The 26,900-nt window shown below is 39.9% G+C and overlaps 1 protein-coding gene across 1 annotated transcript in view; it reads right to left on the reverse strand.

Moving 5' to 3' along the window:
- The window catches only part of MSH4 (mutS homolog 4), a 195,132-nt gene that overhangs the window by 69,687 nt on the left and 98,545 nt on the right, over positions 1-26,900 (reverse strand). Inside the window, exons 9-13 of the mRNA XM_053693186.1 lie at positions 23,178-23,252; positions 22,911-22,975; positions 21,796-21,965; positions 4,485-4,621; positions 169-272 (exon numbers count right to left, since the gene is read on the reverse strand). Of these exons, the coding sequence (XP_053549161.1) occupies positions 169-272; positions 4,485-4,621; positions 21,796-21,965; positions 22,911-22,975; positions 23,178-23,252 (551 nt within the window). The remainder of the gene's footprint in view (positions 1-168; positions 273-4,484; positions 4,622-21,795; positions 21,966-22,910; positions 22,976-23,177; positions 23,253-26,900) is intronic.

Consider the following 26,900-nt stretch of genomic DNA (forward strand, 5'->3'; position numbering starts at 1 on the left):
GCTGGTGCCTGGGTTTGTCACACACACACATTTAATTATTTATTACAGGAAGGTGGAAGTTATTTAAATGTATTGGCGTGCCTATAACCTAAATGTTGTTTTCCCAATTGCTCGGATGCTCAAAGCTCTAGTTACAAATGGCAAGAAAAAAAAACATAATAATCTTACAAATATGACATATGATAGATTTCCCTGAGAGATTCTTTGCATCTTTCATTCATTTTAATCAAGTCTGATGTTGTAAAACTATAACTATTTTTCACATGGGTCACCTGAAAAACAAATAAGGTATAATATTTATTTGCTTCTTAACAACATGAATGTGTATCCGTTGGCTTCACAAATAAACATATTTTAGAAAATAATTAATGATACATTCTTACACTCTCCTGAAATAACTTAGCTTTGTTCAATTCAGCAAAGGTAAATTACTTCACCCTTTAAAGTGAATGTGACCACTGCAATTGCTTAATGTTACTCAAAATGCGTCATTCAACAAATTTGCAAAACATTTAGAGGATGGATTTGCTGAATCAATGCAAACATATGTTACAATGAAGTTGTAGGAGTGGTGTTATCACAAAGTTCTCAGTAGTGCATTGCTGCTCCTGAGCCTACCTAGATATGCTTTTCAATGAAGGATATCAAGAGAATGAAGTAACAGAAGTAAATTAAAATGCCTCTTAAAAGGACACTCAAGTCAAAATTAAAATTCATGATTCAGATAGAGCATGCAATTTTAAACAACTTTCCAATTTACTTCCATTAACAAAATGTGCACAGTCTTTTTATATTTACACTTTTTGAGTCACCAACTCCTACTGAGCATGTGCAAGAATTCACAGCATATACGTATATGCATTTGTGATTGGCTGATGGCTGTCACATGATACAGGGGGAGTGGAAATAGACATAACTTTGCAATTTATTTAACAAAAATCTACTACTCATTTGAAGTTCAGACTAAGTGCTATTGCGTTGTCTTCTTATCATGCATTTGTTGATTATGCAAATCTACAGTGTTGACTGGTCCTTTAAGGGGAATGGGAGCTTCCATATTACACAAGGGAAAAAGTGACTCTTCACTTAAAAGAGGGGAAGGTAATCTCCACAGGGAATTGTTATCATCTTTACCTTTAGACACCAGGGAGTAACATTTGGGCAAATATTACAAAGCACCTTATTTACTCATACTCTCATACCCTCGTATGTCACACAGAAGAGCTTGATACCCCATTTTTAAAGGGCTAGATTTCCATCATTGTCTTACCAAATGTCTACTAATCACATACCTAATATATTTAGTGTGGAGGATGCTAAGGGCTCCTAAAAAGTACAAAAATTATGCAATTTTTCAAGATGATAATGAGCCCATACACACAGCCAGAACAGTTCAGTCTTGTTTTGTGGCGCATCAAGATGAACCCTGGCCAGCTCAATCATCTGACTTAAATATCATCAAACAATTGTGGGCAATTTTGCAGAGCAGAGTGAGAATCAGATTCCCTCCTCCAATAACTCTGAAGCAATTGGCAGATGTTCTGATAGACGAATGGTAAAACATTCCACTGGAGACTATTCTAATGTTGCATGATTCTATTCCAAGAAGTTTGGAAGCTATATTAAAGGCAAATTGTGTTCCATTGTGGAAGGGGAATAGATAAAGCATTCAATCTCTCCATGTAGACATAAAACTAAAACTAATGATATATCAGGGCTCAACCAATATGATGATCTCAAAAAAATTAATACAAAAAAGATATATTTTATGCTGACCTGAAAAATATAGTTATTTAATCGTGGTGAAAGTCCATGATCCATTACTCCTGTGAATTACTCTTCTCTACCACTAGGAGGAGGAAAAGAGGAGCAATAAAAGGAGCAGGGGAAAAATGTGCTAAAGAAAAAAACTAACCCTAAAAAACATAAGGGTGGGGTCTCATGGACTCTCACCACCATGAAGGAAATTAATTTATCAGGTAAGCATAAATTAGGTTTTCTTTCATACAGGTGGTGAGAGTCCACGATCCATTACTCCTGGGAACTAATACCCAAGTTGTGGAGTCCACGAGTAATAACATAATTGGAGGGGTTTAAAATAATATTTTTTTTCACTAAGAAATTAAATCCACAACCACAATACTTTTTTTTACTGCATTTAAAATAAATTAAACAGGCAAAAAAATCAAATTGAGACAACTGCCTGAATAACCTTCCTACCAAAGGCTGTTTCAGAAGAAGCAAAAACATCAAAATGATAGAATTTAAACAATTTTGAGGCTTATCATCAGAAACGTTGGGATCTTTAACCCCTAAAGTAATTAAGACCTCTTTTAAAACGAACATGTTCAACTTTAAACATAAAATAGGAAATATCAGGTTCAATATCATAAACAGCAGCCTTGATAAAAAAAAATCACAGTAGGTGAAACATTAATATTCTCCTGTAATGAACAAACAGTAGGTGCATTAATACCCAAAGAAATAGCATTAGGTTCACCTGATTGCATTAATAATTCTAAACATGAGTCACATAAATGAGCTGGAGAAGGCACCTCAGATTTTTTACAATAAGCACACCTAATAATTGTAGAAAGGTGTTCAGGGGACTCTGTTTCTCAAGTAGATTTAAGTACAGAATCAGACTGCTCCATTAAAGTATGTGACAAAGCAATGCAATAAACACTATAACCCCCTTAAAAAGCTCTTGAGGATTGGAAAACGATTACCCCCTCCTAAGTAGCTTTTTAAATAAACATACAAGTACAATGCTCGCTAAGCCAAACTGCAAAACAAAGCAGGAGACATTAAAATTACATCTGAAGGGAAGATAATGCTCATCAGAATGAAGAAAACATGCAGCTATAAGGGATTTAGCATGCCAAAACCCGACGTGCGCATAGCCGAGGACGAACCTGTGGTTACCCAAAATGCGTAAACCAGTCCAAGCACAAAAGGAACTATAAGAAAACTAAAGAAACAAGCATTAACCCAATGTGCTTAAACCCAAATGCCAACGTGTGAAATTCAAACTAAGTGTGCCAAAAAAAAGGACTGTCACAGGCAGGGATAGGCACGGACCAAGGCTGTGGCGGACATTTTCCAAAGTGCAGACGTTAGTGAAGGACACCAAGGTACATTTCAAATGAAAAACACCAAAAAAACACTCTCTTTGCAGAGAGGGTAGTGGATACATGGTGGAATAGCCATCCAGCAGAACTGGTAGAGACAGTAAAGTAGTATAAACATGCATGTGATAGCCATAAGATTATGCTAGATATAAGATAAGGCCAAGTATTCAGAAAATTGGGCAGACTAGATAGGCCGATTGGTTCCTATCTGCCGACATATTCTATGTTTCTATAAGTCAGGAGAGCGTCACTTTGTTTTCAAATGAGCTGCACGTTGGATGCCCCTGGTCTAGTTCCACAAGTACAAATTAGTCATCTAATCAAACAAGTTTAAAATAACATTTATAAAAGGACTGCTTGTGGTATTACCTTTTATTGAGAGTCTGCAACTCCTGACCAACCCAACCCACCTTGATGTTAATTGCATGATTATCATGGTTAGTTACTTCCTTGGTTACGTAAGGTTTGTCAGAGTAGGCAGCGGTCTTCTACACACAGACACCAGCACCACGCTGCCAAACAGATCAAGGAATTGGGATGGATCACGACTTACGGTTAGTTGACTGCAGGCAGCTTGCTTCTTCCCCGACTTTCCTGCTACTAAGCATGGCGCTGCTTGGGTCAAGGAGGTGTGAGGACCAACATTCATCTGTCCTACTCCTCCCTCCCCTCCGCAAAATGGGTGGTGGACACAGCAAGGGCCAGTCATGGACACCAGTGTCCGTGTACGGACACCTTGCCTATCCCTGGTCACAGGGCCATATATATTAGCAAACATATATCAACTAAAAAGTGTCCATATCATAGCTATCTAAATGATAATAAATGATACTTACCAATAGACACTTGTCTACCAGCAAATAAGAAACAGACAGCCAAAATAGTACTGAAACATATCAGCAGAGGTTACTGAATAGGAGTATATTGCAGATACATAGAGCGAGGCAAAAGACAAGTCATTGTGACCGATTATGGAAGGTTTATGAAAAATTACCCATGAGGTGAATAAAGAATCACATATACATCCCTCTGACAAGCACTGTACTCTGAGGGGAAACCGGGCCCCATTAAAGACTGAAAACCCCTCTCTCTGAAGAATCAAATGCACATCTTCATTCTTCAACAACCTCCAGCGGAGGCAAAGTAAAGACTGAGTTATGTGTGAGGTGGGAGGAGTTTTATAGGATTCTTGGGGTTTGAGAATCTTTGCCTCCTAGTGGTAGAGAAGAGTAATTCCCAGGAGTAATGGATTGTTGACTCTCACCACCTGTATGAAAGAAATTATAATAATATAATAAAATAAACTTGAAGTTAGCCCTTTAAAAATGTATTATAAAAATAAAATATATAAACCTTCATAAATTCTGCAGGAAGTTGAGGGGCAGTCAACCCAGTTCCATCAATGCTCATTTGGATGAAAAATCCCCTGGTGGTACTAAAGCTTGTTTTCAGTGGCAGGTTGTGCTTCTCAGATAGTTGAGATATCATCCCTATGGTAAAATAAACATGTATAATCTCAACCAATGCAAACTAAACTGCTATGAAAACGGATTTTCGCTGAGTAATAATATATCTTTTTATTTCACAAAACATGTTGGCCTAGATTACGAGTTTTGCGTTAGCCTTAAAAAGCAGCGTTGGCCGGTCCTAACGCTGCTTTTTAACGCCCGCTGGTATTACGAGTCTTGAAGTTACAGGTGTACTGCTCACTATTTTGGCCAGACTCGGAAATACCGCAAATCCACTTACTTCAATTGCGCATCCTATATTTTCAATGGGACTTGCATAGCGCCGTTATTACAAGTCTTCCAAAAAGTGAGCGGTAGACCCTCTCCTGTCAAGCCTGGTACCGCATTTTAAAGTCAGTAGTTAAGAGTTTTACACTACAACGCCGTAGCATAAAACTCTTAACTAAAGTTCTAAAAAGTACACGAACACCCATAAACTACCTATTAACCACTAAACCGAGGCCCCCCCACATCGCAAACACTAAAATACATTTTTTAACCCCTAATCTGCCGAACCGGACATCGCCGCCACTATAATAAATATACTAACCCCTAAACTGCCGCACTCCCGCATCGCAAACATTAGTTAAATATTATTAACTCCTAATCTGCCGTCCCTAACATCGCCGACACCTACCTACATTTATTAACCCCTAATCTGCCGCCCCCAATGTCGTCGCCACTATATTAAAGTTATTAACCCCTAAATCTAAGTCTAACCCTAACCTAACACCCCCTAACTTAAATATAATTTAAATAAATCTAAATAAAATTACTATCATTAACTAAATTATTCCTATTTAAAACTAAATACTTACCTGTAAAATAAACCCTAAGCTAGCTACAATATAACTAATAGTTACATTGTAGCTAGCTTAGGGTTTATTTTTATTTTACAGGCAACTTTGTATTTATTTTAACTAGGTACAATAGTTATTAAATAGTTATTAACTATTTAATAACTACCTAGTTAAAATAAAGACAAATTTACCTGTAAAATAAAACCTAACCTAAGTTACAATTACACCTAACACTACACTACAATTAAATTAATTACCTAAATTAAATACATTTAATTGCAATTAAATAAAATGATCTAAAGTACAAAAAACAAACAAACACTAAATTACAGAAAATAATAAAGAAATTCCAAGATTTCTTAAACTAATTACACCTAATCTAATCCCCCTAACAAAATAACCTCCCCCCCCAAAAAAAAAGGGGGGGGCTTTTGCGGGGCATTGCCCCAAAGTAATCAGTTCTTTTACCTGAAAAAAAAAATTACAATCCCCCGCCAACATTAAAACCCACCACCCACACAACCAACCCTACCCTAATCCCCCCCCAACCCTAAAACCCACCCAATCCCCCCTTAAAAAAACCTAACACTAACCCCCTGAAGATCACCTTACCGGGAGACGTCTTCACCCAACCGGGCCGAAGTCCTCAACGAAGCCGGGAGAAGCCTTCATCCAAGCGGGGCGAAGTGGTCCTCCAGACGGGCAGATGTCTTCATCCAGAAAGCATCTTCTATCTTCATCCATCCGGCGCGGAGCGGGTCCATCTTCAAGACACCCGACGCGGAGCATCCTCTTCAAACGACGGCTAAACACAGAATGAAGGTTCCTTTAAATGACGTCATCCAAGATGGCGTCCCTTCAGTTCCAATTGGCTAATAGAATTCTATCAGCCAATCGGAATTAAGGTAGAAAAAAATCCTATTGGCTGATGCAATCAGCCAATAGGATTGAAGTTCAATCCTATTGGCTGATCCAATCAGCCAATAGGATTGAGCTGGCATTCTATTGGCTGTTCCAATCAGCCAATAGAATGCCAGTTCAATCCTATTGGTTGATTGCATCAGCCAATAGGATTTTTTCTACCTTAATTCCGATTGGCTGATAGAATTCTATCAGCCAATCGGAATTGAAGGGACGCCATCTTGGATGACATCATTTAAAGGAACCTTCATTCTGTGTTTAGCCGCCGTTTGAAGAGGATGCTCCGCGTCGGATGTCTTGAAGATGGACCCGCTCCACGCCGGATGGATGAAGATAGAAGATGCCGTCTGGATGAAGACTTCTGCCCATCTGGAGGACCACTTCTCCTGGCTTGGAGGAAGACTTCTCCCGGCTTTGTTGAGGACTTCGGCCCAGTTGGGGAAGACGTCTCCTGGTAAGGTGATCTTCAGGGGGTTAGTGTTAGGTTTTTTTAAGGGGGGGATTGGGTGGGTTTTAGAGTAGGGTTGGTTGTGTGGGTGGTGGGTTTTAATGTTGGGGGCAGAATTGTAATTTTTTTTCAGGAAAAAAGAGCCGATTACTTTGGGGCAATGCCCCGCAAAAGGCCCTTTTAAGGGCTATTTGTAATTTAGTTTAGGGTAGGGCTTTTTTTATTTTGGGGGGCCTATTTTATTTTGTTAAGGGGATTAGATTAGGTGTAATTAGTTTAAAAATTTTGGGGGGCCTTTATTATTTTCTGTAATTTAGTGTTTGTTTGTTTGTTTTTTGTACTTTAGATAATTTTATTTAATTGTAATTAATTGTATTTAATTTAGGTAATTAATTTAATTGTAGTGTAGTGTTAGGTGTAATTGCAATTTAGGTTAGGTTTTATTTTACAGGTAAATTTGTCTTTATTTTAACTAGGTAGTTATTAAATAGTTAATAACTATTTAATAACTATTGTACCTAGTTAAAATAAATACAAAGTTGCCTGTAAAATAAAAATAAACCCTAAGCTAGATACAATGTAACTATTAGTTATATTGTAGCTAGCTTAGGGTTTATTTTATAGGTAAGTATTTAGTTTTAAATAGGAATTATTTAGCTAATTGTAGTAATTTTATTTAGATTTATTTAAATTATATTTAAATTAGGGGGGTTAGGGTTAGACTTAGGTTTAGGGGTTAATATGTTTATTATAGTGGTGGCGACGTTGGGGGCGGCAGATTAGGGGTTAATAAATGTAGTTAGGTTGCAGCGACATTGGGGGCGGCAGATTAGGGGTTAATAAATATAGGTGTCGGCGATGTTGGGGGAAGCAGATTAGGGGTTAATAAGTGTAATATTAGGGGTGTTTAGACTCGGGGTTCATGTTAGGGTGTTAGGTGTAGACATAAATGTATTTTCCCCATAGGAATCAATGGGGCTGCGTTAGGAGCTTTACGCTGCTTTTTTGCAGGTGTTAGGTTTTTTTTTCAGCCGGCTCTCCCCCATTGATTCCTATGGGGAAATCGTGCACAAGCACGTTTAGCCAGCTCACCGCTAAAGTAAGCAGCGCTGGTATTGAGGTGAGATGTGGAGCTAAATTTTGCTCTACGCTAACTTTTTTGTGGTTAATGCCGGGTTTGTAAAAACCTGTAATACCAGCGCCGTCTGTAAGTGAGCGGTGAGCATAAACTGCTCGTTAGCACCGCACCCCTGTTAACGCAAAACTCGTAATCTAGGCGGTTAATTGTTAAGAAGTACATGTATAAAGAAAAATATTTAATTAAAGGGACATATACTGAAAGTATCTTATAAATTTCATACCATTTCCTTTTAAAAATCTGTTTATTGCATAAGATGGTATAGAAGCTTCAAAATAAGATACTTCTAATCTATTTAAATCCTTAAAAATTTATATACACAACACTTTTGTGTTTTCAAATTCAAATTTGCTCCAATCAATTTAAAAATCAATTTAAAAATCTTTCACTAACCAGTTTATCTTAAAGGGCCATGATACCAAAATGTTGAAACACGTGAAAGTGATGCAGCATAGCTGTAAAAAGCTGACTAGAAAATATCACCTGAACATCTCTATGTAAAAAAGGAAGATATTTTACTTCAAAATGTCCTAAGTATTCACATCCCATTGTAAAGGACTTTAAGCAGCAAATCAGTATGCCTGTCCCGGGACCTGCAAGGGAGCATGCCTCATGCACACTCATGTTATTTCCCTATTCAGCTTAAGGAAGCTTACTATGAAATCTCATGAGAGTTAAGTGAAATCTCAAGAGATCACAGTAAAAGATTTCATGGCCTAAGCACTGCTGATGCTGATTGGCTGCTGTTCATTTCTTCCTTTCTTTTTTACCTGCAGCTGGACAGTAACTGAGAGATAACTTTTTACACAGAACTTACTCTGGTGAGCTGAGGCAATTGTGAGGTAAAATATCTTCCTTTTTATTTTACATAGAGATTCTCAGGTGATATTTTCCTGTCAGCTTTTTACAGTTATACTGCATCACTTTCAAGTGATTTAGCATACGAGTATTATGTTCCTTTAAGATTTTAAAATTGATTTCTGGTATGATAACCCATCATATGCCTTGCATAAAGACAATATCATACCACTATTCCAATCCATCAGAAAACACTTTTTCAGGGATTTTCTAAAGATTGTTTAACTTCTAAAATTCTAAACCTTGAAGAGACAATAACCTCTATCAAACGCCAAAATTTGACTTTTCACATGGATTTTTTCAAAGTAAGCTTTAGCATCATTAATGAAAAAGAAAATGTATGCTTACCTGATGAATTTATATATTTTTTGACACGATGAGTCCACGAATCATCTTAATTACTGATGATCAATCAAGAGTTTATTATTTTTAAAGTAGTACAAGATTGTGCTGCTTTGTTCTAGGGTGTAGCCGTAGTCCATATCAGTCTCTTCTAGAAGTCTTTAACCTTCTGAGAAGAAGGATTAGGACACAAGGAAGGAACAACAATCTCCTGATTAATGTTCCGATCAGAAACAACCTTAGGAAGAAATTAACTTAGTACGTAAAACTACCTTGTCTTAATGGAAAATAGGGTAAGGTGACTCATACTGTAATGCTGAGAGAGTTCTGACACTCTCCGAGCAGAAGAAATAGCCACAAGGAATAAAACTTTCCAAGATAGCAACTTAATAGCTAAGGAATGCATAGGCTCAAACGGAACCCCTTGAAGAACTTTGAGAACTAAATTAAGACTCCATGGAGGAGTAACTGGTTTGAACACAGGCCTAATCCTGACCAAGGCCTGACAAAATGATTGAACATCTGGAACATCCGCCAGACGTTTGTGTAACAAAATAGATAAAGCCGAGATCTGACCCTTTAGAGAACTCGTCGATAAACCCTTCTCCAAACCCTCTTGGAGAGAAGACAAAATTCTAGGAATCCTAACCCTACTCCATGAGTAGCCCTTGGATTTACACCAACAAAGGTATTTACGTCAAATCTTATGGTAAATCCTTCTAGTCACAGGCTTATGAGCCTGAATCATGGTCTCTATGACCGAATCAGAAAATCCTTGCTTGGATAAAATTAAGCGTTCAATCTCCAAGCAGTCCGCTTCAGAGAAACTAGATTTGGATGAAGGAAGGGTCCCTAAATCAGAAGGTCCTTCCTCAACGGAAGTCTCCAAGGTGGTAGAGATGCCATCTCCACAATATCCGCATACCAAATCCTGCAAGGCCAAGCCGGAGCTATGAGAATCACCAAAGCCCTCTCCTGTTTGATTCGAGCAATTACCTGAGGAAGAAGAGAAAACTGAGGAAATAGGTATGCTAGACTGAAAGTCCAAGGGACCGCCAGAGCATCTATGAGTTCCGCCTGGGGGTCCCTGGACCTCGACCTGTATCTCAGGAGCTTGGCATTTTGACGGGATGCCATGAGATCCAATTCCGGTTGACCCCACTTGAGAACTATGTTTGAAAACACTTCTGGATGAAGTTCCCACTCCCTCGGATGAAAAGTCTGCCTGCTCAGGAAATCCGCTTCCCAATTGACCACCCCTGGGATGTGGATCGTTGATAGGTAACAAGAGTGGACTTCTGCCCACTGGATTATTTTGGCTACCTCTGTCATCACTAAGGAACTCCTTGTTCCTCCCTGATGATTGATGTAAGCCACTGAAGTTATGTTGTCCGACTGGAACCTGATAAACTGGACCGTGGCTAACTGAGGCCAGGCCAGAAGAGCACTGTAGATCGCTCTCAGCTCCAGAATGTTTATAGGAAGAACAGACTCTGACTCTGAGTCCAAACTCCGTGAGCCTTTAGGGATCCCCAGACTGCTCCCCACCCCAGAAGGCTGGCGTCTGTTGTCACAATCACCCAAGATGGTCTGCGAAAGCAGGTCCCCTGGGAGAGATGATCCAGAGATAACCACCATTGAAGAGAGTCCCTTGTCTCCTGTGCCAGAGTTAATCGAGGAGACAAGTCTGCATAATCCCCGTTCCATTGCCTGAGCATGCTTAGCTGCAGAGGTCTGAGATGGAAACAAGCAAATGGGATGATGTCCATCTCTGCCACCATCAGCCCTATTAACTCCATGCACTGAGCCACCGACGGCCGAGGAGTGGACTGAAGTACTCGACAAGTATCGATAATCTTTGATTTCCTGATTTCTGTCAGAAATATCTTCATGGACAAGGAGTCTATTATGGTTCCCAAGAAAGTGACTCTTGTATCCGGAACTAGGGAACTCTTTCCCAAATTTACCTTCCACCCCTGAGTTCTCAGGAAAGATAACACTATGTCGGTGTGGGATCTTGCTTGTTGAAAAGATGGTGCCTGGACTAGAATGTCGTCCAGATAAGGAGCCACCCCTATGCCCCGTGACCGAAGTACCGCCAACAGAGACCATAGAACCTTTGTGAAGATTCTGGGAGCAGTGTCCAGACCGAAAGGAAGAGCCACGAACTGGAAGTGCTTGTCCTGGAAGGCAAATCTTAGGAACTTGTGACGATCCCTTAAATCCTCAGTGGTCATAAATTGACCCTCCTGGATTAAAGGGAGAATGGAACGAATAGTTTCCATCTTGAAGGACGGAACCCTGAGAAATTTGTTTAGACTCTTTAGATCTAAAATTGGTCTGAAGGTTCCCTCCTTTTTGGGAACCACGAACACATTGGAATAAAAACCCTGACCTTGTTCCTGTACTGTGAGGGGAACAATCACTCCCAGGGCAGAGAGGTCTCTTACACAATGTAAGAACGCCTCTCCTTTTGTGTGGTCTGCAGATAATCTTGAAAGAAGAAACCTGCCTCTGGGAGGAAAACTTTTGAACTCCAATTTGTATCCCTGAGACACTATTGCTATTGCCCAGGGATCCTGAACGTCCCGAACTCAAGCCTGAACGAAGAAGGAAAGTCTGCCCTCTACTAGATCCGGTCCCGGATCGGGGGCATGCCCTTCATGCTGTTTTGGATTCATTAGCAGGCTTCTTGGATTGTTTGCCCTTGTTCCAAGACTGATTGGGTCTCCATGTAGGTTTCCGAGATTGCCACCATTGCATCAGAAACCTCATTCACTGTATGTCTGGCTTTCCTCTTACGTTCGCCTTGCAGCATTGGGAAAGCAGACAACGCATCAGAAATTTTGGAAGACATGAGATCAGCATATATTTAATGTAACTCCAGTGGGTGCTAGAGCAGAAGTACAGGGCACTGCTTGAGCGGGCGATAAAATTTGGGATGCATGGGGAGAAAGCTGCGGCATACTTTGAATCTCATCATTAGACTCTTGAGAAACATCCGCTTTTGAAAAATTTTGCTCATGAAAAATCTTTTCCCTATAACTTAAAGCTCTCTCAATACATGAGGGACAGAAAGGGATTGGTGGTTCCACATTTGCATCCAAACACACGGAGCAAGTAACATCTTGCAAGGCTCCTGTGTCCATACTGAAGCACAATAAGATGACAATGTAATAAAAATGCACTTTTACTCAAAAAAGTTTGATTACAATAAAACGTTACTGTCCCTTTAAAATTTAAAAGGTAACTTTTTTATTACATGAGCAAAAATGTGCTCAAAAAAGATCATAAGCTAATCAACTTACTTTAACTCAAAAAAAGTTTGATTACATAAACCGTTACGGTGTCTTTATAAAATTTAAAAGGTAACTTCTTTACTGCATTAGGAAAAGCGTGCCCCATCAGCTACTCAAGGTAAAATTCAGACACCTTTACACCTCAGCAACTCTGCTGAGGCACCTACCTGCCAACCGGACTCACCCCCTGATCTTATTTTTTGGTACTGTATGATCCGGATCTTCAGGACCCCAATAGCGCTAAAACCGCTTGCTCTATTGAGTAAAAAAACATGTGGTTTTAGTGCCACAATGTGCAGACGTCCATGCGATGCTAGAACGGCTGAATACTGTGCAGTTTACAGGAAGCGCGCAAAACCGATAGCCCCGCCCATCGTGGGCGTTACAGAAAACCTCATTACCCGATCAGCTTAAATGTGTACATAAACCGTTAGGGAAAATAACCACCATAATTAAAAATTGAGCTTAACTCCCAGCCCCAGTGCCTGTACTTATGGCTGTCCAATACCCTCCAAATAAGAGAGCTTGATGTCCCAACATAAGGAGCCCCTTGCTGAGCCTCATATGTTACCAGTCATAACATTAAAGTGCCCTCTTTTCTCTGAGTTTTTTTCTTTCCCAGAATAAAAAAAGTCAGCACTTACCTTTAACTCTGTCCGACAGCAGGACAGTCCAGCAGGTTTAAGAGGTCTTCTCCCTCCCATAGCCCTGTGGAAAATGATAAAGCCTGAGTAAGTTTGCTTAGGCCATCAGGATTAGGGCAGCATAAATGTATGGGAGGCGCAGTGAGAATTATGTCCCACAAGTTCCCATTGCTCTAAAGCCACCAAAACCCTACTGAAGAGACTGATATGGACTACCGCTACACCCTAGAACAAAGCAGCACAATCTTGTACTACTTTAAAAATAATTAACTCTTGATTGATCATCAGTAATTAAGATGATTTGTGGACTCATCGTGTCTTAAAAAAGAAAAAGTATTAATATCTCTTCCCATACTTTTCTTAAAGGGATAGCCTAGTCAAAATTAAACTTTTATGATTCAGATAGAACATGCAATTTTAAACAACTTTCTTATTTACTCATATTATCAATTTTTCTTTGTTCGCTTGGTATCTTTATTTTAAAGAGCAGGAATGTAGGAGCCAGCCCATTTTTTGTTTACCACCCTAGGTAGTACTTGCTGATTGGTGGGTACACTTAGACACCAAATAGCAAGCGCTACCCAGGTGCTGAACCAAAAATTGTCCGGCTCCTAAGCTTACATTCTTGCTTTAAAAAAAAATAAAAAAAATTACTTAGAGAATAAAGAAAAATAGATAGTAGGAGTAATTTAGAAAGTTACTGAATCATGAAAGTTTAACTTTGACTAGATTATCCCTTTAAGCTTGAGATGACAGTGTGCGATACAACAGCCACACTGAAGCAGTAAACAAAATGTAATTTAGTGCTTCCTTATTGATCATTAAACACAAAAACATTCTGTATAAATAACAAACACGTCTGATCAAAGATTGCATTAGAAAACACATTGATACATTTCACAAATATATGAGTAAAACCACGTATGTTGTTTTCATACAGCAATATAATTGCTTAAAAATATATTTCCAGACAACAGTGTAATGTGTACTTATGAAATGGGTTTATTGCACACTTAGCACTATAAAAAAACAAAAAACAATTACATGGAAGACAGTTCTAAGATGGATACAGTTATGCTTACTAATGTGGCATTATTGTGGAGAATAAGAGAGCCCTAGTCTCTGCAAGAAAATGGTGCCTATGGGATACAGTCTTTGGCAGGGCCAGGGTTAGGTCATATTACTGAAAAGATAGTGGTAGTGGCCCACATTGATGTTTTGAAAGTTAGAGAAAGAGAGGATGAGGATAGCTAGTGTTAAAAGATGGTCAGAGAGTGTAAAAGAGTTAGGTAAGACTGGGTCAACTTATAAGAGAAACTAGTCTAATAGGTACATATTTGGAAGAGGTTTATGGCCATAAATGGGCGATCTGTCCTGAAATAGAACCCTACCCGACTAATGCTATTCCCCTAAGGCGAAGAGTACTTTTGCATCAGTTGGGATGAGCTTTGTGGAAATAGTAGAATGATTAAGGCTAACCAGTATGGATGTGCAAAATGTTGTTTTTCTCCACTCGTTAGTAAAACAAATACTGTACATGGATGAGGTCTGTGATATTCAAGTCATTTCACCCCCACTGAATTTATTACAGTACATTTGCAACACAAAAATATCTGTATTTGTACAGATATTTATGTGTTGTATTTTTATTTAAATAATTCCAGTGCCAAAATAACCTGAATGCTGAAGACCATGTCCAATTTTGCACATCCCTACTGACAAGTCTCCCTGCTTTGTACAGCCTGCTCAAGGATGACTTGGAGGCCTCTGCATATTATGGGTTGGCAGCTTTCTGTAGTTTGAGGGGGTTTTTGTCAGTGAAATTTCCTAGTCCATTTTTTCTATGGTTCTGGGCTATTTATTGATGCCTGAGGATTATTTACCTCTAGGAATTTTAGGTATGGGGAGAAATGGTTATCTTCTGGGAGCCATAAATAGTTCCAACACATCATTCTGGACCTTCTTCCCCAGGAAGAATGAGAATGAGGTTTTATATAGGAACCAAAAAACATTTCACTCACTCAGGGCCAGATTACGAGTATAGCGCTATTTAGCGGTTTCACAAAAGCGCTAATTGCGCTAGAAGTAAACTTTTTGCACACGCTGGGTTGCTTTCGTATCATGAGTTGAAAGTAAAAAGTTATTACTCTCACACTAACCTAACGCATGCAAAAAAGCCGAACTTATAATATCGCGCGTGATAAGCTATTACCCCATAGAAGTCAATGGAGCAAAAAAAGTGGAGAATAAACATAATTTATGCTTACCTGATAAATTTATTTCTCTTGTGATGTATCGAGTCCACGGATTCATCCTTACTTGTGGGATATTACCCTTCCCTACAGGAAGTGGCAGAGAGCGCACCCACAGCAGAGCTGTCTATATAGCTCCTCCCTTAGCTCCACCCCTCAGTCATTTGACCGAAGGCTAGGAAGAAAAAGGAGAAACTATAGGGTGCAGTGGTGACTGAAAGTTTAAAAATAAAAATATATATATGCCTGTCTTAATAAACAGGGCGGGCCGTGGACTCGATACATCACAAGAGAAATAAATTTATCAGGTAAGCATAAATTATGTTTTCTCTTGTAAGATGTATCGAGTTCACGGATTCATCCTTACTTGTGGGATACCAATACCAAAGCTTTAGGACACGGATGAAGGGAGGGTCAAGACAGGGACCTTAAACGGAAGGCACCACTGCTTGTAAAGCCTTTCTCCCAAAAATAGCCTCCGAAGAAGCAAAAGTATCGAATTTGTAAAATTTGGAAAAAGTATGAAGCGAAGACCAAGTCGCCGCCTTACAAATCTGTTCAACAGAAGCCTCATTTTTAAAAGCCCATGTGGAAGCCACAGCTCTAGTAGAATGAGCAGAAATTATTTCAGGAAGCTGCTGTCCAGCAGTCTCATAGGCCAAACGGATGATACTTTTCAGCCAAAAGGAAAGAGAGGTAGCCGTAGCCTTTTGACCTCTCTGCTTACCAGAATAAACAACAAACAATGAAGATGTTTGACAGAAATCTTTGGTTGCTTGTAAGTAGAACTTTAAAGCACAAACCACATCGAGATTGTGCAACAGACGTTCCTTCTTTGATGAAGGATCAACAATGTCTTGATTGATATTCTTATTAGAAACAAACTTAGGAAGAAACCCAGGTTTGGTACGCAAAACCACCTTATCTGCATGGAAAATAAGATAAGGGGAATCACACTGTAAAGCAGATAGCTCAGAAACTCTTCGAGCCGAAGAGATAGCAACTAAAAACAAAACTTTCCGAGATAGAAGCTTAATATCTATGGAATGCATAGGTTCAAACGGAACCCCTTGAAGAACTCCAAGGACTAAGTTTAGGCTCCAAGGCGGAGCAACAGGTTTAAATACAGGCTTAATTCTGACCAAAGCCTGACTAAATGCTTGAACGTCTGGGACATCTGCCAGACGTTTGTGTAGTAGAATAGACAAAGCAGATATTTGCCCTTTTAGAGAACTGGCTGATAATCCCTTCTCCAAACCTTCTTGGAGAAAAGAAAATATTCTAGGAATCCTAATCTTACTCCACGAGTAACCTTTGGATTCACACCAATAAAGATATTTGGTACAAATTTTATGATAGATCTTCCTGGTGACAGGTTTTCTAGCCTGAATCAGGGTATCAATGACCGACTCAGAGAACCCACGCTTTGATAGAATCAGGCGTTCAATCTCCAAGCAGTCAGACGCAGAGAAACTAGATTTGGATGCGTGAACGGACCTTGGATTAGAAGGTCCCGCATCATTGGCAGGGTCCACGGTGGAACCGAGGACATGCCCACTAGGTCTGCATACCAAGTCCTGCGTGGCCACGCAGGTGCTATCAGAATCACCGAAGCTCTCTCCTGCTTGATTCTGGCAACCAGACGTGGGAGGAGAGGAAACGGTGGAAATACGTAGGTCAGATTAAAGGACCAAGGCACTGCTAGAGCATCTATCAGTACCGCCTTGGGATCCCGGGACCTGGACCCGTAACGAGGAAGTTTGGCATTATGACGAGACGCCATTAGATCCAATTCTGGTGTACCCCATAGCTGAATCAGCTGAGCAAATACCTCCGGAAGGAGTTCCCACTCCCCCGGATGAAAAGTCTGACGACTTAGAAAATCCGCCTCCCAGTTCTCTACTCCTGGGATGTGGATTGTTGAGAGATGGCAAGAGTGATCCTCTGCCCATCGGATTATTTTGGTTACCTCCATCATCGCTAGAGAACTCCTTGTTCCTCCTTCATGATTGATATAAGCTACAGTCGTGATGTTGTCCGACTGAAACCTTATGAATTTGGCTGCAGCAAGCTGAGGCCATGCCTGAAGCGCATTGAATATCGCTCTCAGTTCTAGAATGTTTATCAGAAGAAGAGATTCCTCCCGAGACCGTAAGCCCTGTGCTTTCAGGGAGTTCCAGACTGCATCCCAGTCTAGCAGGCTGGCATCTGTCGTTACAATGAGCCACTCTGGCCTGTGGAAGTACATTCCCTGAGACAGGTGGTCCTGAGACAACCACCAGAGAAGAGAATCTCTGGTCTCCTGGTCCAGATGCAGTTGAGGAGATAAATCTGCATAATCCCCATTCCACTTTTTGAGCATGCATAGTTGCAGTGGTCTGAGGTGTAAGCGGGCAAAAGGAACTATGTCCATTGCCGCTACCATGAGTCCGATTACCTCCATACACTGAGCCACTGATGGCTGAGGAATGGAATGAAGAGTTTGGCAAGTGGTTAAGAGTTTTGATTTTCTGACCTCCGTCAGAAATATTTTCATTTCTACCGAATCTATCAGAGTCCCTAGAAAGGAAACTCTTGTAAGAGGGAAGAGAGAACTCTTTTTTATGTTCACCTTCCACCCGTGAGATCTCAGAAAAGCCAACACAATGTCCGTGTGAGACTTGGCTAGCTGAAAAGTCGATGCCTGAATTAAGATGTCGTCTAGATAAGGCGCCATTGCTATGCCCCGAGGTCGTAGAACCGCCAGAAGGGACCCTAGCACCTTTGTGAAAATTCTTGGAGCCGTGGCCAACCCGAAGGGAAGAGCCCCAAACTGGTAATGCCTGTTTAGAAAGGCAAATCTGAGAAACTGATGATGATTTCTGTGAATAGGGATGTGTAGATACGCATCCTTTAAGTCCACAGTAGTCATATATTGACCCTCCTGGATCAGAGGCAGAATAGTCCGAATGGTCTCCATCTTGAATGATGGAACTTTGAGGAACTTGTTTAGAATTTTGAGATCCAAGATTGGTCTGAAAGTTCCCTCTTTTTTGGGAACCACAAACAGGTTTGAGTAGAACCCTAGCCCCTGTTCTTCTTTTGGGACTGGGCGGATCACCCCCATGGTATGTAGATCTTCTACACAGCGTAAGAACGCCTCTCTCTTTGTTTGGTTTACAGACAATCGAGAAATATGAAATCTCCCCATTGGAAGGGAGTCTTTGAATTCCAGAAGATATCCCTGGGACACAATTTCTAAAGCCCAGGGATCGTGAACATCTCTTGCCCAAGCCTGAGCGAAGAGAGAGAGTCTGCCCCCTACTAGATCCGGTCCCGGATCGGGGGCTACCCCTTCATGCTGTCTTAGAGGCAGCTGCAGGCTTCTTGGCCTGTTTTACCCTTGTTCCAAGCCTGGTTAGGTCTCCAGACTGACTTGGATTGGGCAAAATTGCCCTCTTGCTTTGCAGCAGAGGAAGCTGAAACGGAACCACTCTTAAAGTTCCGAAAGGAACGAAAATTATTTTGTTTGTTCCTCATCTTATTTGATCTATCCTGAGGAAGGGCATGACCTTTCCCTCCAGTGATGTCTGAAATAATCTCTTTCAGTTCAGGCCCGAATAGGGTCTTTCCTTTGAAAGGGATGTTCAAAAGTTTAGATTTAGATGACACATCAGCAGACCAGGACTTAAGCCATAACGCCCTGCGTGCTAAAATGGCAAAACCTGAATTCTTTTCCGCTAATTTAGCCAGTTGAAATGCGGCCTCTGTAATAAAAGAATTAGCCAACTTAAGGGCCTTGATTCTGTCCATAATCTCCTCTAATGGAGTCTCCATCTGAAGAGCCTCTTCTAGAGCCTCAAACCAGAAAGCAGCTGCAGTAGTTACAGGAACAATGCACGCAATAGGTTGGAGAGAAAAACCCTGATGAACCAAAATTTTCTTCAGGAGACCCTCTAATTTTTTTATCCATAGGATCTTTGAAAGCACAACTGTCTTTGATAGGTATAGTTGTACGCTTAGACAGAGTAGAAATAGCTCCCTCCACCTTAGGAACGGTCTGCCACGAGTCCCGCATGGTGTCAGATATGGGAAACATTTTCTTAAAAACAGGAGGGGGAGAGAACGGAATACCTGGTCTATCCCACTCCTTAGTAATAATATTCACAAACATCAGTGTAAACAGGAACCTCTAAGTATTTATCCATTTTACACAATTTCTCTGGAACCACTATAGGGTCACAATCATCTAGAGTCGCTAATACCTCCCTGAGCAATAAGCGGAGGTGTTCAAGCTTAAATTTAAAGGCCGTCATATCAGAATCTGTCTGAGGAAGCGTCTTTCCTGAATCAGAAATTTCTCCCTCAGATAACAAATCCCTCACCCCTACTTCAGAGCATTGTGAGGGCATATCAGATACGGCTACTAAAGCGTCAGACGGCTCAGCATTTTTCCTAAACCCAGAGCTGTCCCGCTTTCCTTGTAAACCAGGCAGTTTAGATAAAACCTCTGTGAGGGTTGTATTCATAACTGTGGCCATGTCTTGTAAAGTAAAAGAATTTGACGCACTAGAGGTACTTGGCGTCACTTGTGCGGGCATTACTGGTTGTGACACTTGGGGAGAGCTAGATGGCGAACCCTCATTTACTTCTGATTGAGAATCATCTATTGCTCTATTTTCAAGTGCTAATATATGTTCTTTATAGTTTATAGACATATCAGTACAATTGGGACACATTCTAAGAGGGGTTTCCACAATGGCTTCCAAACATATTGAACAAGGATTTTCCTTGGTGTCAGACATGTTAAACAGGCTAGTAATGTAACAAGCAAGCTTGGAAAACACTGTAATCAAAGTAAATAACACTTAGAAATTAAATGGTACTGTGCCTTTAAGAGAAAAAAAGCTGCAGAAATTCTGCAAAACAGTGTAAAAAAGCAGTAAACTTAACTAAATTTTTACAGTAGCATCATAAAGACTTAGTGACTTTGCACAGCTATGCAAATAAACAATTAACCCCTTAATGGCAAAACCGGATTGAAAAAACGTCAAAACTGGTAAAAAAGACTTTCAGCACCTTGCCACAGCTCTACTGTGGCTCCTACCTGCCCTTCAGAACGATTTGTGGGGAAGAAAACTTCTTTTACAGCCCTCAAACACAGCAGGAACCTCAGGAGAAGCAGTTAGATGTCTCAGAGGAAAAGAAACTGCGCAACTGAGGCAGAAAATAGGCCCCTCCCACCTCACTCGATGTTTTGAGGCCTATCAGAGAAACACCAGAGTGTCTCTTAATTAACCATGTGAGTTACAAAACTCAAAAACAAGCCACAATGACCCCTTTAGTCCCTTCAAAAATCGTTATAATTGAGCCCTTCAAGCAAGCTGAAAATCCTATCAAAGTGTCTGAATACAGCTTACCCTTCCCTCATGGGGATATTGCCAGCCTTTTCTAGAATTAACACAGTCTGTCTAGAAAAATATAGACTGAACATACCTCATATACGTTTTTTCCTAACAGTGTCACCAGTAACTAATGAGCCCTTCAAGCAAGCTGAAAATCCTATCAAAGTGTCTGAATACAGCTTACCCTTCCCTCATGGGGATATTGCCAGCCTTTTCTAGAATTAACACAGTCTGTCTAGAAAAATATAGACTGAACATACCTCATATGCAGCTTAGCCTGCAAACCGTTCTCCCAACTGAAGTTTTCCAGTACTCTTCAGGCCTTGTGAGAACAGCAGTTGATCTTAGTTACAAAGTGCTAAGATCATCATCCTCCTTGCAGAAATCTTCATCCCTTTTCTGCCAGAGAGTAAATAGTACACACCGGTACCATTTAAAATAATAAACTTTTGCTTGAGAAATAAAAAAACTAACATTTTTGTCACCACACAGCTCTTTGCCCTTCCTAGCAGTTAAGCAGGCAGAGAGAATGACTGGGAGGTGGAGCTAAGGGAGGAGCTATATAGACAGCTCTGCTGTGGGTGCTCTCTCTGCCACTTCCTGTAGGGAAGGGGAATATCTCACAAGTAAGGATGAATCCGTGGACTCGATACATCTTACAAGAGAAAACACCCTACTCACACGCAAACCCAATTGCATATTCTCAAGTGTGCTAACCCGACATGAAAATATACATCTACATGTTTTTTTCAGACTAATCTTTCCTTTGAATTCATCATCCTATCTTGCATTTATTTAGTGTTTAATGTCCCTTTAAATCTAGCCCTAAATAAGCAATCGCCAAATACTGTTTCTGGCATGTGCCATCACAGATAATTTGATACACGTGAAAATGTAAAGAGAGTGATAATTAAGCAGGAATACAGGAAGGACATGAAAAAGACAACATTTCTACTGGAAAAGCACAATTGTTGGATGGTTTTATATTTGTATAACAATATATAAGCCATGTAGATTAGATAAAGAGAATATCAACGTCATATAATAAAATAAAAAAGTACAACACATACCGGCAATATCATCAACAATTTCAGCATATGTCCTCCGCGCAATATCAAGAAACTCATTAATATTTGGTTTAACGGCATAACATTTCTGAGTTCTCATGTTCAGGCATCCTTTGGTGTGCCTGGTGTCATCATTAATAACCGTTTTAATTTTATCAAGTATAAGGCCAAACCTAGCAAAGAACATACATAATTAGTTTGATGATCTTTAGTTAATGGCTTAGAAAATAGAAATCTTATTACTGCTGTATAATTTTAAACATTTGCATTAATCTCAGTAGTCTTGATTTACTTAGGTTGAAAGTAATATGGCATAGTCATATTATACTCAGTAAATTCATTACATTTTGTACAATACATACAGTGGATATAAAAAGTCTACACACCCTTTTGAAATTGCAGATTTGATGAGACAGCTCTGATTGCTGAACTGGGAACTGACAGTGGTGTATAAGACTACGCAGCCAATTAATTAAGTGCCGGGCTGACAGAATTCGCATACGCTGTCAGCATTTAACATTGCACAAGTATTTCTGATTAAATGCTTGTGCAATGCCGCCCCCTGTACATTTGCGACCAATCACCCGCTAGCATTGGATCGGGATGATGGCAGTCCACCACCTAAAAGGTGGCAGACAAGTTAAGGATCAGTGGTCTTATGACCGCTGCTTCTTAACTTAAGTTTCCGGCAAGCCGGAAACTACGGGGGGGTAGATTGCAGCATCCGCTGCTTGATAAATCTACCCCTACATCTTTCTGTGAGTATTCTGCTGGTTGATACCATTTACTTGAAGAGGAGATTAGCTAGCTGGGGAGTTGCCAATTCCTCCAGAGCGCTTGCACATGATGATTTAAATACACATTATGTTATTGGGGCACCCTTTTCTTCATTTTTGTCATTATATTATAAGACCCGCTAAAAATGTTAGATACAATAAGATTCTCTGGGTTTTTTTTTTTTGTTTTTTTTACCAGCCCCTTTTAATATTAGATTGTACACTATTCGCACAAAGGATAACGCACCCTTCACTATCGATAATGATCCACTTGTAATCTAGCCCATAATACGAACTAAGCTAACGTGTATAATGATGTTTTATAATGTTATCATTACTAACCTATGATCTTCTAGCGAAGCATAGTAAGCTTTGAGAAGGGGTCTCTGACAATTCTTCAGTTTTGCCTATTAAAAATGTATATATATTTATTTTGCTTGCAGAAACATTTCCAAACAGCAATGATTTACAAATAATTTACAATATTTGTAGAATGCTAAAGTATGGGATCATAGAAATAACAATCACTGTTATCACAGAGCACTATAAGTCTAATATCCATAAAATACCCATTGCAGTATTGGCTTTATAACAGTAATACAAGTTTACCTTTAAGGGCTCCACTAGTTCCAAAGTATGTTTAAGGGCAATTAAATAGGTTATTTTTGCATCTGCAGCTTTATCCTGTTTAATAAATATATTTATTAAAACTTTCAATTTACTTCAAATAAATATGCACCATTACAACAATAGCATTTGTAGTAAATAATTCAGCAGATGTATACATCAAACGTATAAAAAGAATGCACAACAGCACACAAGGGATTATGGGTGATCACAAGGGATTATGGGTGATCACAAGGGATTATGGGTGATCACAAGGGATTATGGGTGATCATTAATATGAAGATTATTTGACAGCTATAAGGACATAAAGGGGCCGATTTATCAAGCTCCGTATGGAGTTTGATGCCCCTGTTTACGCACTAGCGGAACTTGCTCCATAACTTGTCCACCTGCTCTGAGGCCACAGACAGAAACTAACCCGATCCGGTTGATTGACACCCCCTGCTAGCAGCCGATTGGCCGCGAATCTGCAGGGGGCGGCATTGCACAAGCAGTTCACAAGAACTGCTGGTGCAATGATAAATGCTGACAGCGTATGCTGCCGGCATTTATCGATGTGCAGCGGACATGATAAGCTAGATCACATGTCCGCTCGCACAATGATAAATCTACCCCATAATATGAATAGTGGAACCTCTTTTTTCAATATATTTTTCAATAGTGAGGAGGTTGATAAGGACCTTTTTAAATCCTGCCCCACTAAAAAAAACTAATGGAGTGAAGTATTTGCTGGATGCACTTTAAAAAATAATTCCCTTGTAAGTACTGTAGCTGTTTGTAATTCCTATGGCATCTGCTACATAAGGGGATATAGATCATTCATTTCACAGAAGGTAAATCCCTCTAATGAGGGGTATTTTATGTGTTTGGTGAATGTTGTCTTTAGGGGATAGGGGCTATTGTTTAACTGCTACCTTTTCATAATGTAAATAACATTTGGGGCCAAATTACGAGTGGAGTGACTTTTTGCACGCGTCGGGTAGCGTGTGTATTACAAGTTTAAATTAAAATGCTTTCACTTGTACGCTAACCTGTCACTCACAAAAACCCAAACTTCGAATATTGTAACTGCATTAATGTATTCCCCCACAGACTTCAATGGAGAGCAAAAAGTGGAAAAAACATAATTTGTGTAAGAACTTACCTGATAAATTCATTTCTTTCATATTGGCAAGAGTCCATGAGCTAGTGACGTATGGGATATACAATCCTACCAGGAGGGGCAAAGTTTCCCAAACCTCAAAATACCTATAAATACACCCCTCACCACACCCACAATTCAGTTTAACGAATAGCCAAGAAGTGGGGTGATAAAGAAAGGAGTAAAAAGCATCAACAAAGGAATTTGGAAATAATTGTGCTTTATACAAAAAAATCATAACCACCATAAAAAAGGGTGGGCCTCATGGACTCTTGCCAATATGAAAGAAATTAATTTATCAGGTAAGTTCTTACATAAATTATGTTTTCTTTCATGTAATTGTCAAGAGGCCATGAGCTAGTGACGTATGGGATAGCAATACCCAAGATGTGGAACTCCACGCAAGAGTCACTTGAGAGGGAGGAACAAAAAAAAAACATCAATTTCCCTGAAAAAAATAAATACACAACCCAAATATAAGTTTATTCTAAAAAAATAAAAACTTAAATCATAAGCAGAAGAATCAAACTGAAACAGCTGTCTGAAGAACTTTCCTACCAAAAACTGCTTCCGAAGAAGCAAACACATCAAAATGGTAGAATTTAGTAAATGTATGCAAAGAAGACCAAGATGCTGCTTTGCAAATCTGATCAACCGTAGCTTCATTTTTAAAAGCCCAAGAAGTGGAAACTGATCTAGTAGAATGAGCTATAATTCTCTGAGGCGGGGCTTTACCCGACTCCAAATAAACTTGATGAATCAAAAGCTTTAACCACGATGCCAAAGAAACGGCAGAAGCCTTCTGACCTTTCCTGGAACCAGAAAACGAATAGACTAGAAGTCTTCCTGAAATCTTTAGTGGCTTCAACATAATATTTCGGAGCTCTAACCACATCCAAAGAATGTAAAGATCTCTCCAAAGAATTCTTAGGATTAGGACACAAAGAAGGGACAACAATTTCTATATTAATGTTGTTAGAATTCACAACCTTAGGTAAGAATTTAAATGAAGTCCACAAAACTGTCTTATCCTGATGAAAAATCAGAAAAGGAGATTCACAAGAGAGAGCGGATGATTCAGAAACTCTTCTAGCAGAAGAGATGGCCAAAAGGAACAACACTTTCCAGGAAAGTAGTTTAATGTCCAAAGAATGCATAGGCTCAAATGGAGGAGCCTGCAAAGCCTTCAAAACCAAATTAAGACTCCAAGGAGGAGAGATTGATTTAATGACAGGCTTGATACGATCCAAAGCCTGTACAAAACAATGAATATCAGGAATTTTAGCAATTTTCCTGTGGAATAAAACAGAAAGAGCAGAGATTTGTCCTTTCAAGGAACTTGCAGACAAACCTTTATCTAAACCATATTGAAGAAACTGTAAAATTCTAGGAATTCTAAAAGAATGCCAGGAGAATTTATGAGAAGAACACCATGAAATATAAGTCTTCCAAACTAGATAATAAATCTTTCTAGAAACAGATTTACGAGCCTGCAACATAGTATTAATCACTGAGTCAGAGAAACTTCTATGACTAAGCACTAAGCGTTCAATTTCCATACCTTCAAATTTAATGATATGTGATCCTGATGGAAAAAACGGACGGATTATTGGAAGTGGCCAAGGTTGGCAACTGGACATCCCAACAAGATCCGCATACCAAAACCTGTGAGGCCATGCTGGAGCCACCAGCAGCACAAACGATTGCTCCATGATGATTTTTGAGATCACTCATGGAAGAAGAACTAGAGGCGGGAAAACATAAGCAGGTTGATAACACCAAGGAAATGTCAACGCATTCACTGCTTCCGCTTGAGGATCCCTGGACCTGGACAGGTACCTGGGAAGTTTCTTGTTTAGATGAGAAGCCATCAGATCTATTTCTGGAAGCCCCCACATCTGAACAATTTGAGAAAACACATCTGGGTGAAGAGACCATTCTCCTGGATGTAAAGTCTGACTACTGAGATAATCCGCTTCCCAATTGTATATACCTGGGATATGAACTGCAGAAATTAGACAGGAGCTGGATTCCGCCCAAACAAGTATCTGAGATACTTCTTTCATAGCTTGAGGACTTTGAGTCCCACCCTGATGATTGACATATGCCACAGTTGTGATATTGTCTGTCTGAAAACAAATGAACGGTTCTCTCTTCAACAGAGGCCAAAACTAAAGAGCCCTGAGAATTGCACGGAGTTCCAAAATATTGATTGGTAATCTCGCTTCTTGAGATTTCCAAACCCCTTGTGCTGTCAGAGATCCCCAAACAGCTCCCCAACCTGAAAGACTCGCATCTGTTGTGATCACAGTCCAGGTTGGACGAACAAAAGAGGCCCCTAAAATTATACGATGGTGATCTAACCACCAAGTCAGAGAAAGTCGAACATTGGGATTTAAGGATATTAATTGTGATATCCTTGTATAATCCCTGCACCACTGGTTCAGCATACAAAGCTGGAGAGGTCTCATATGAAAACGAGCAAAGGGGATCGCGTCCGATGCTGTAGTCATGAGACCTAAAACTTCCATGCACATAGCTACTGAAGGGAATGACTGACACTG

The sequence above is a fragment of the Bombina bombina genome, chromosome 10, assembly GCF_027579735.1.
Source record: "Bombina bombina isolate aBomBom1 chromosome 10, aBomBom1.pri, whole genome shotgun sequence".
Taxonomy (NCBI): domain Eukaryota; kingdom Metazoa; phylum Chordata; class Amphibia; order Anura; family Bombinatoridae; genus Bombina; species Bombina bombina.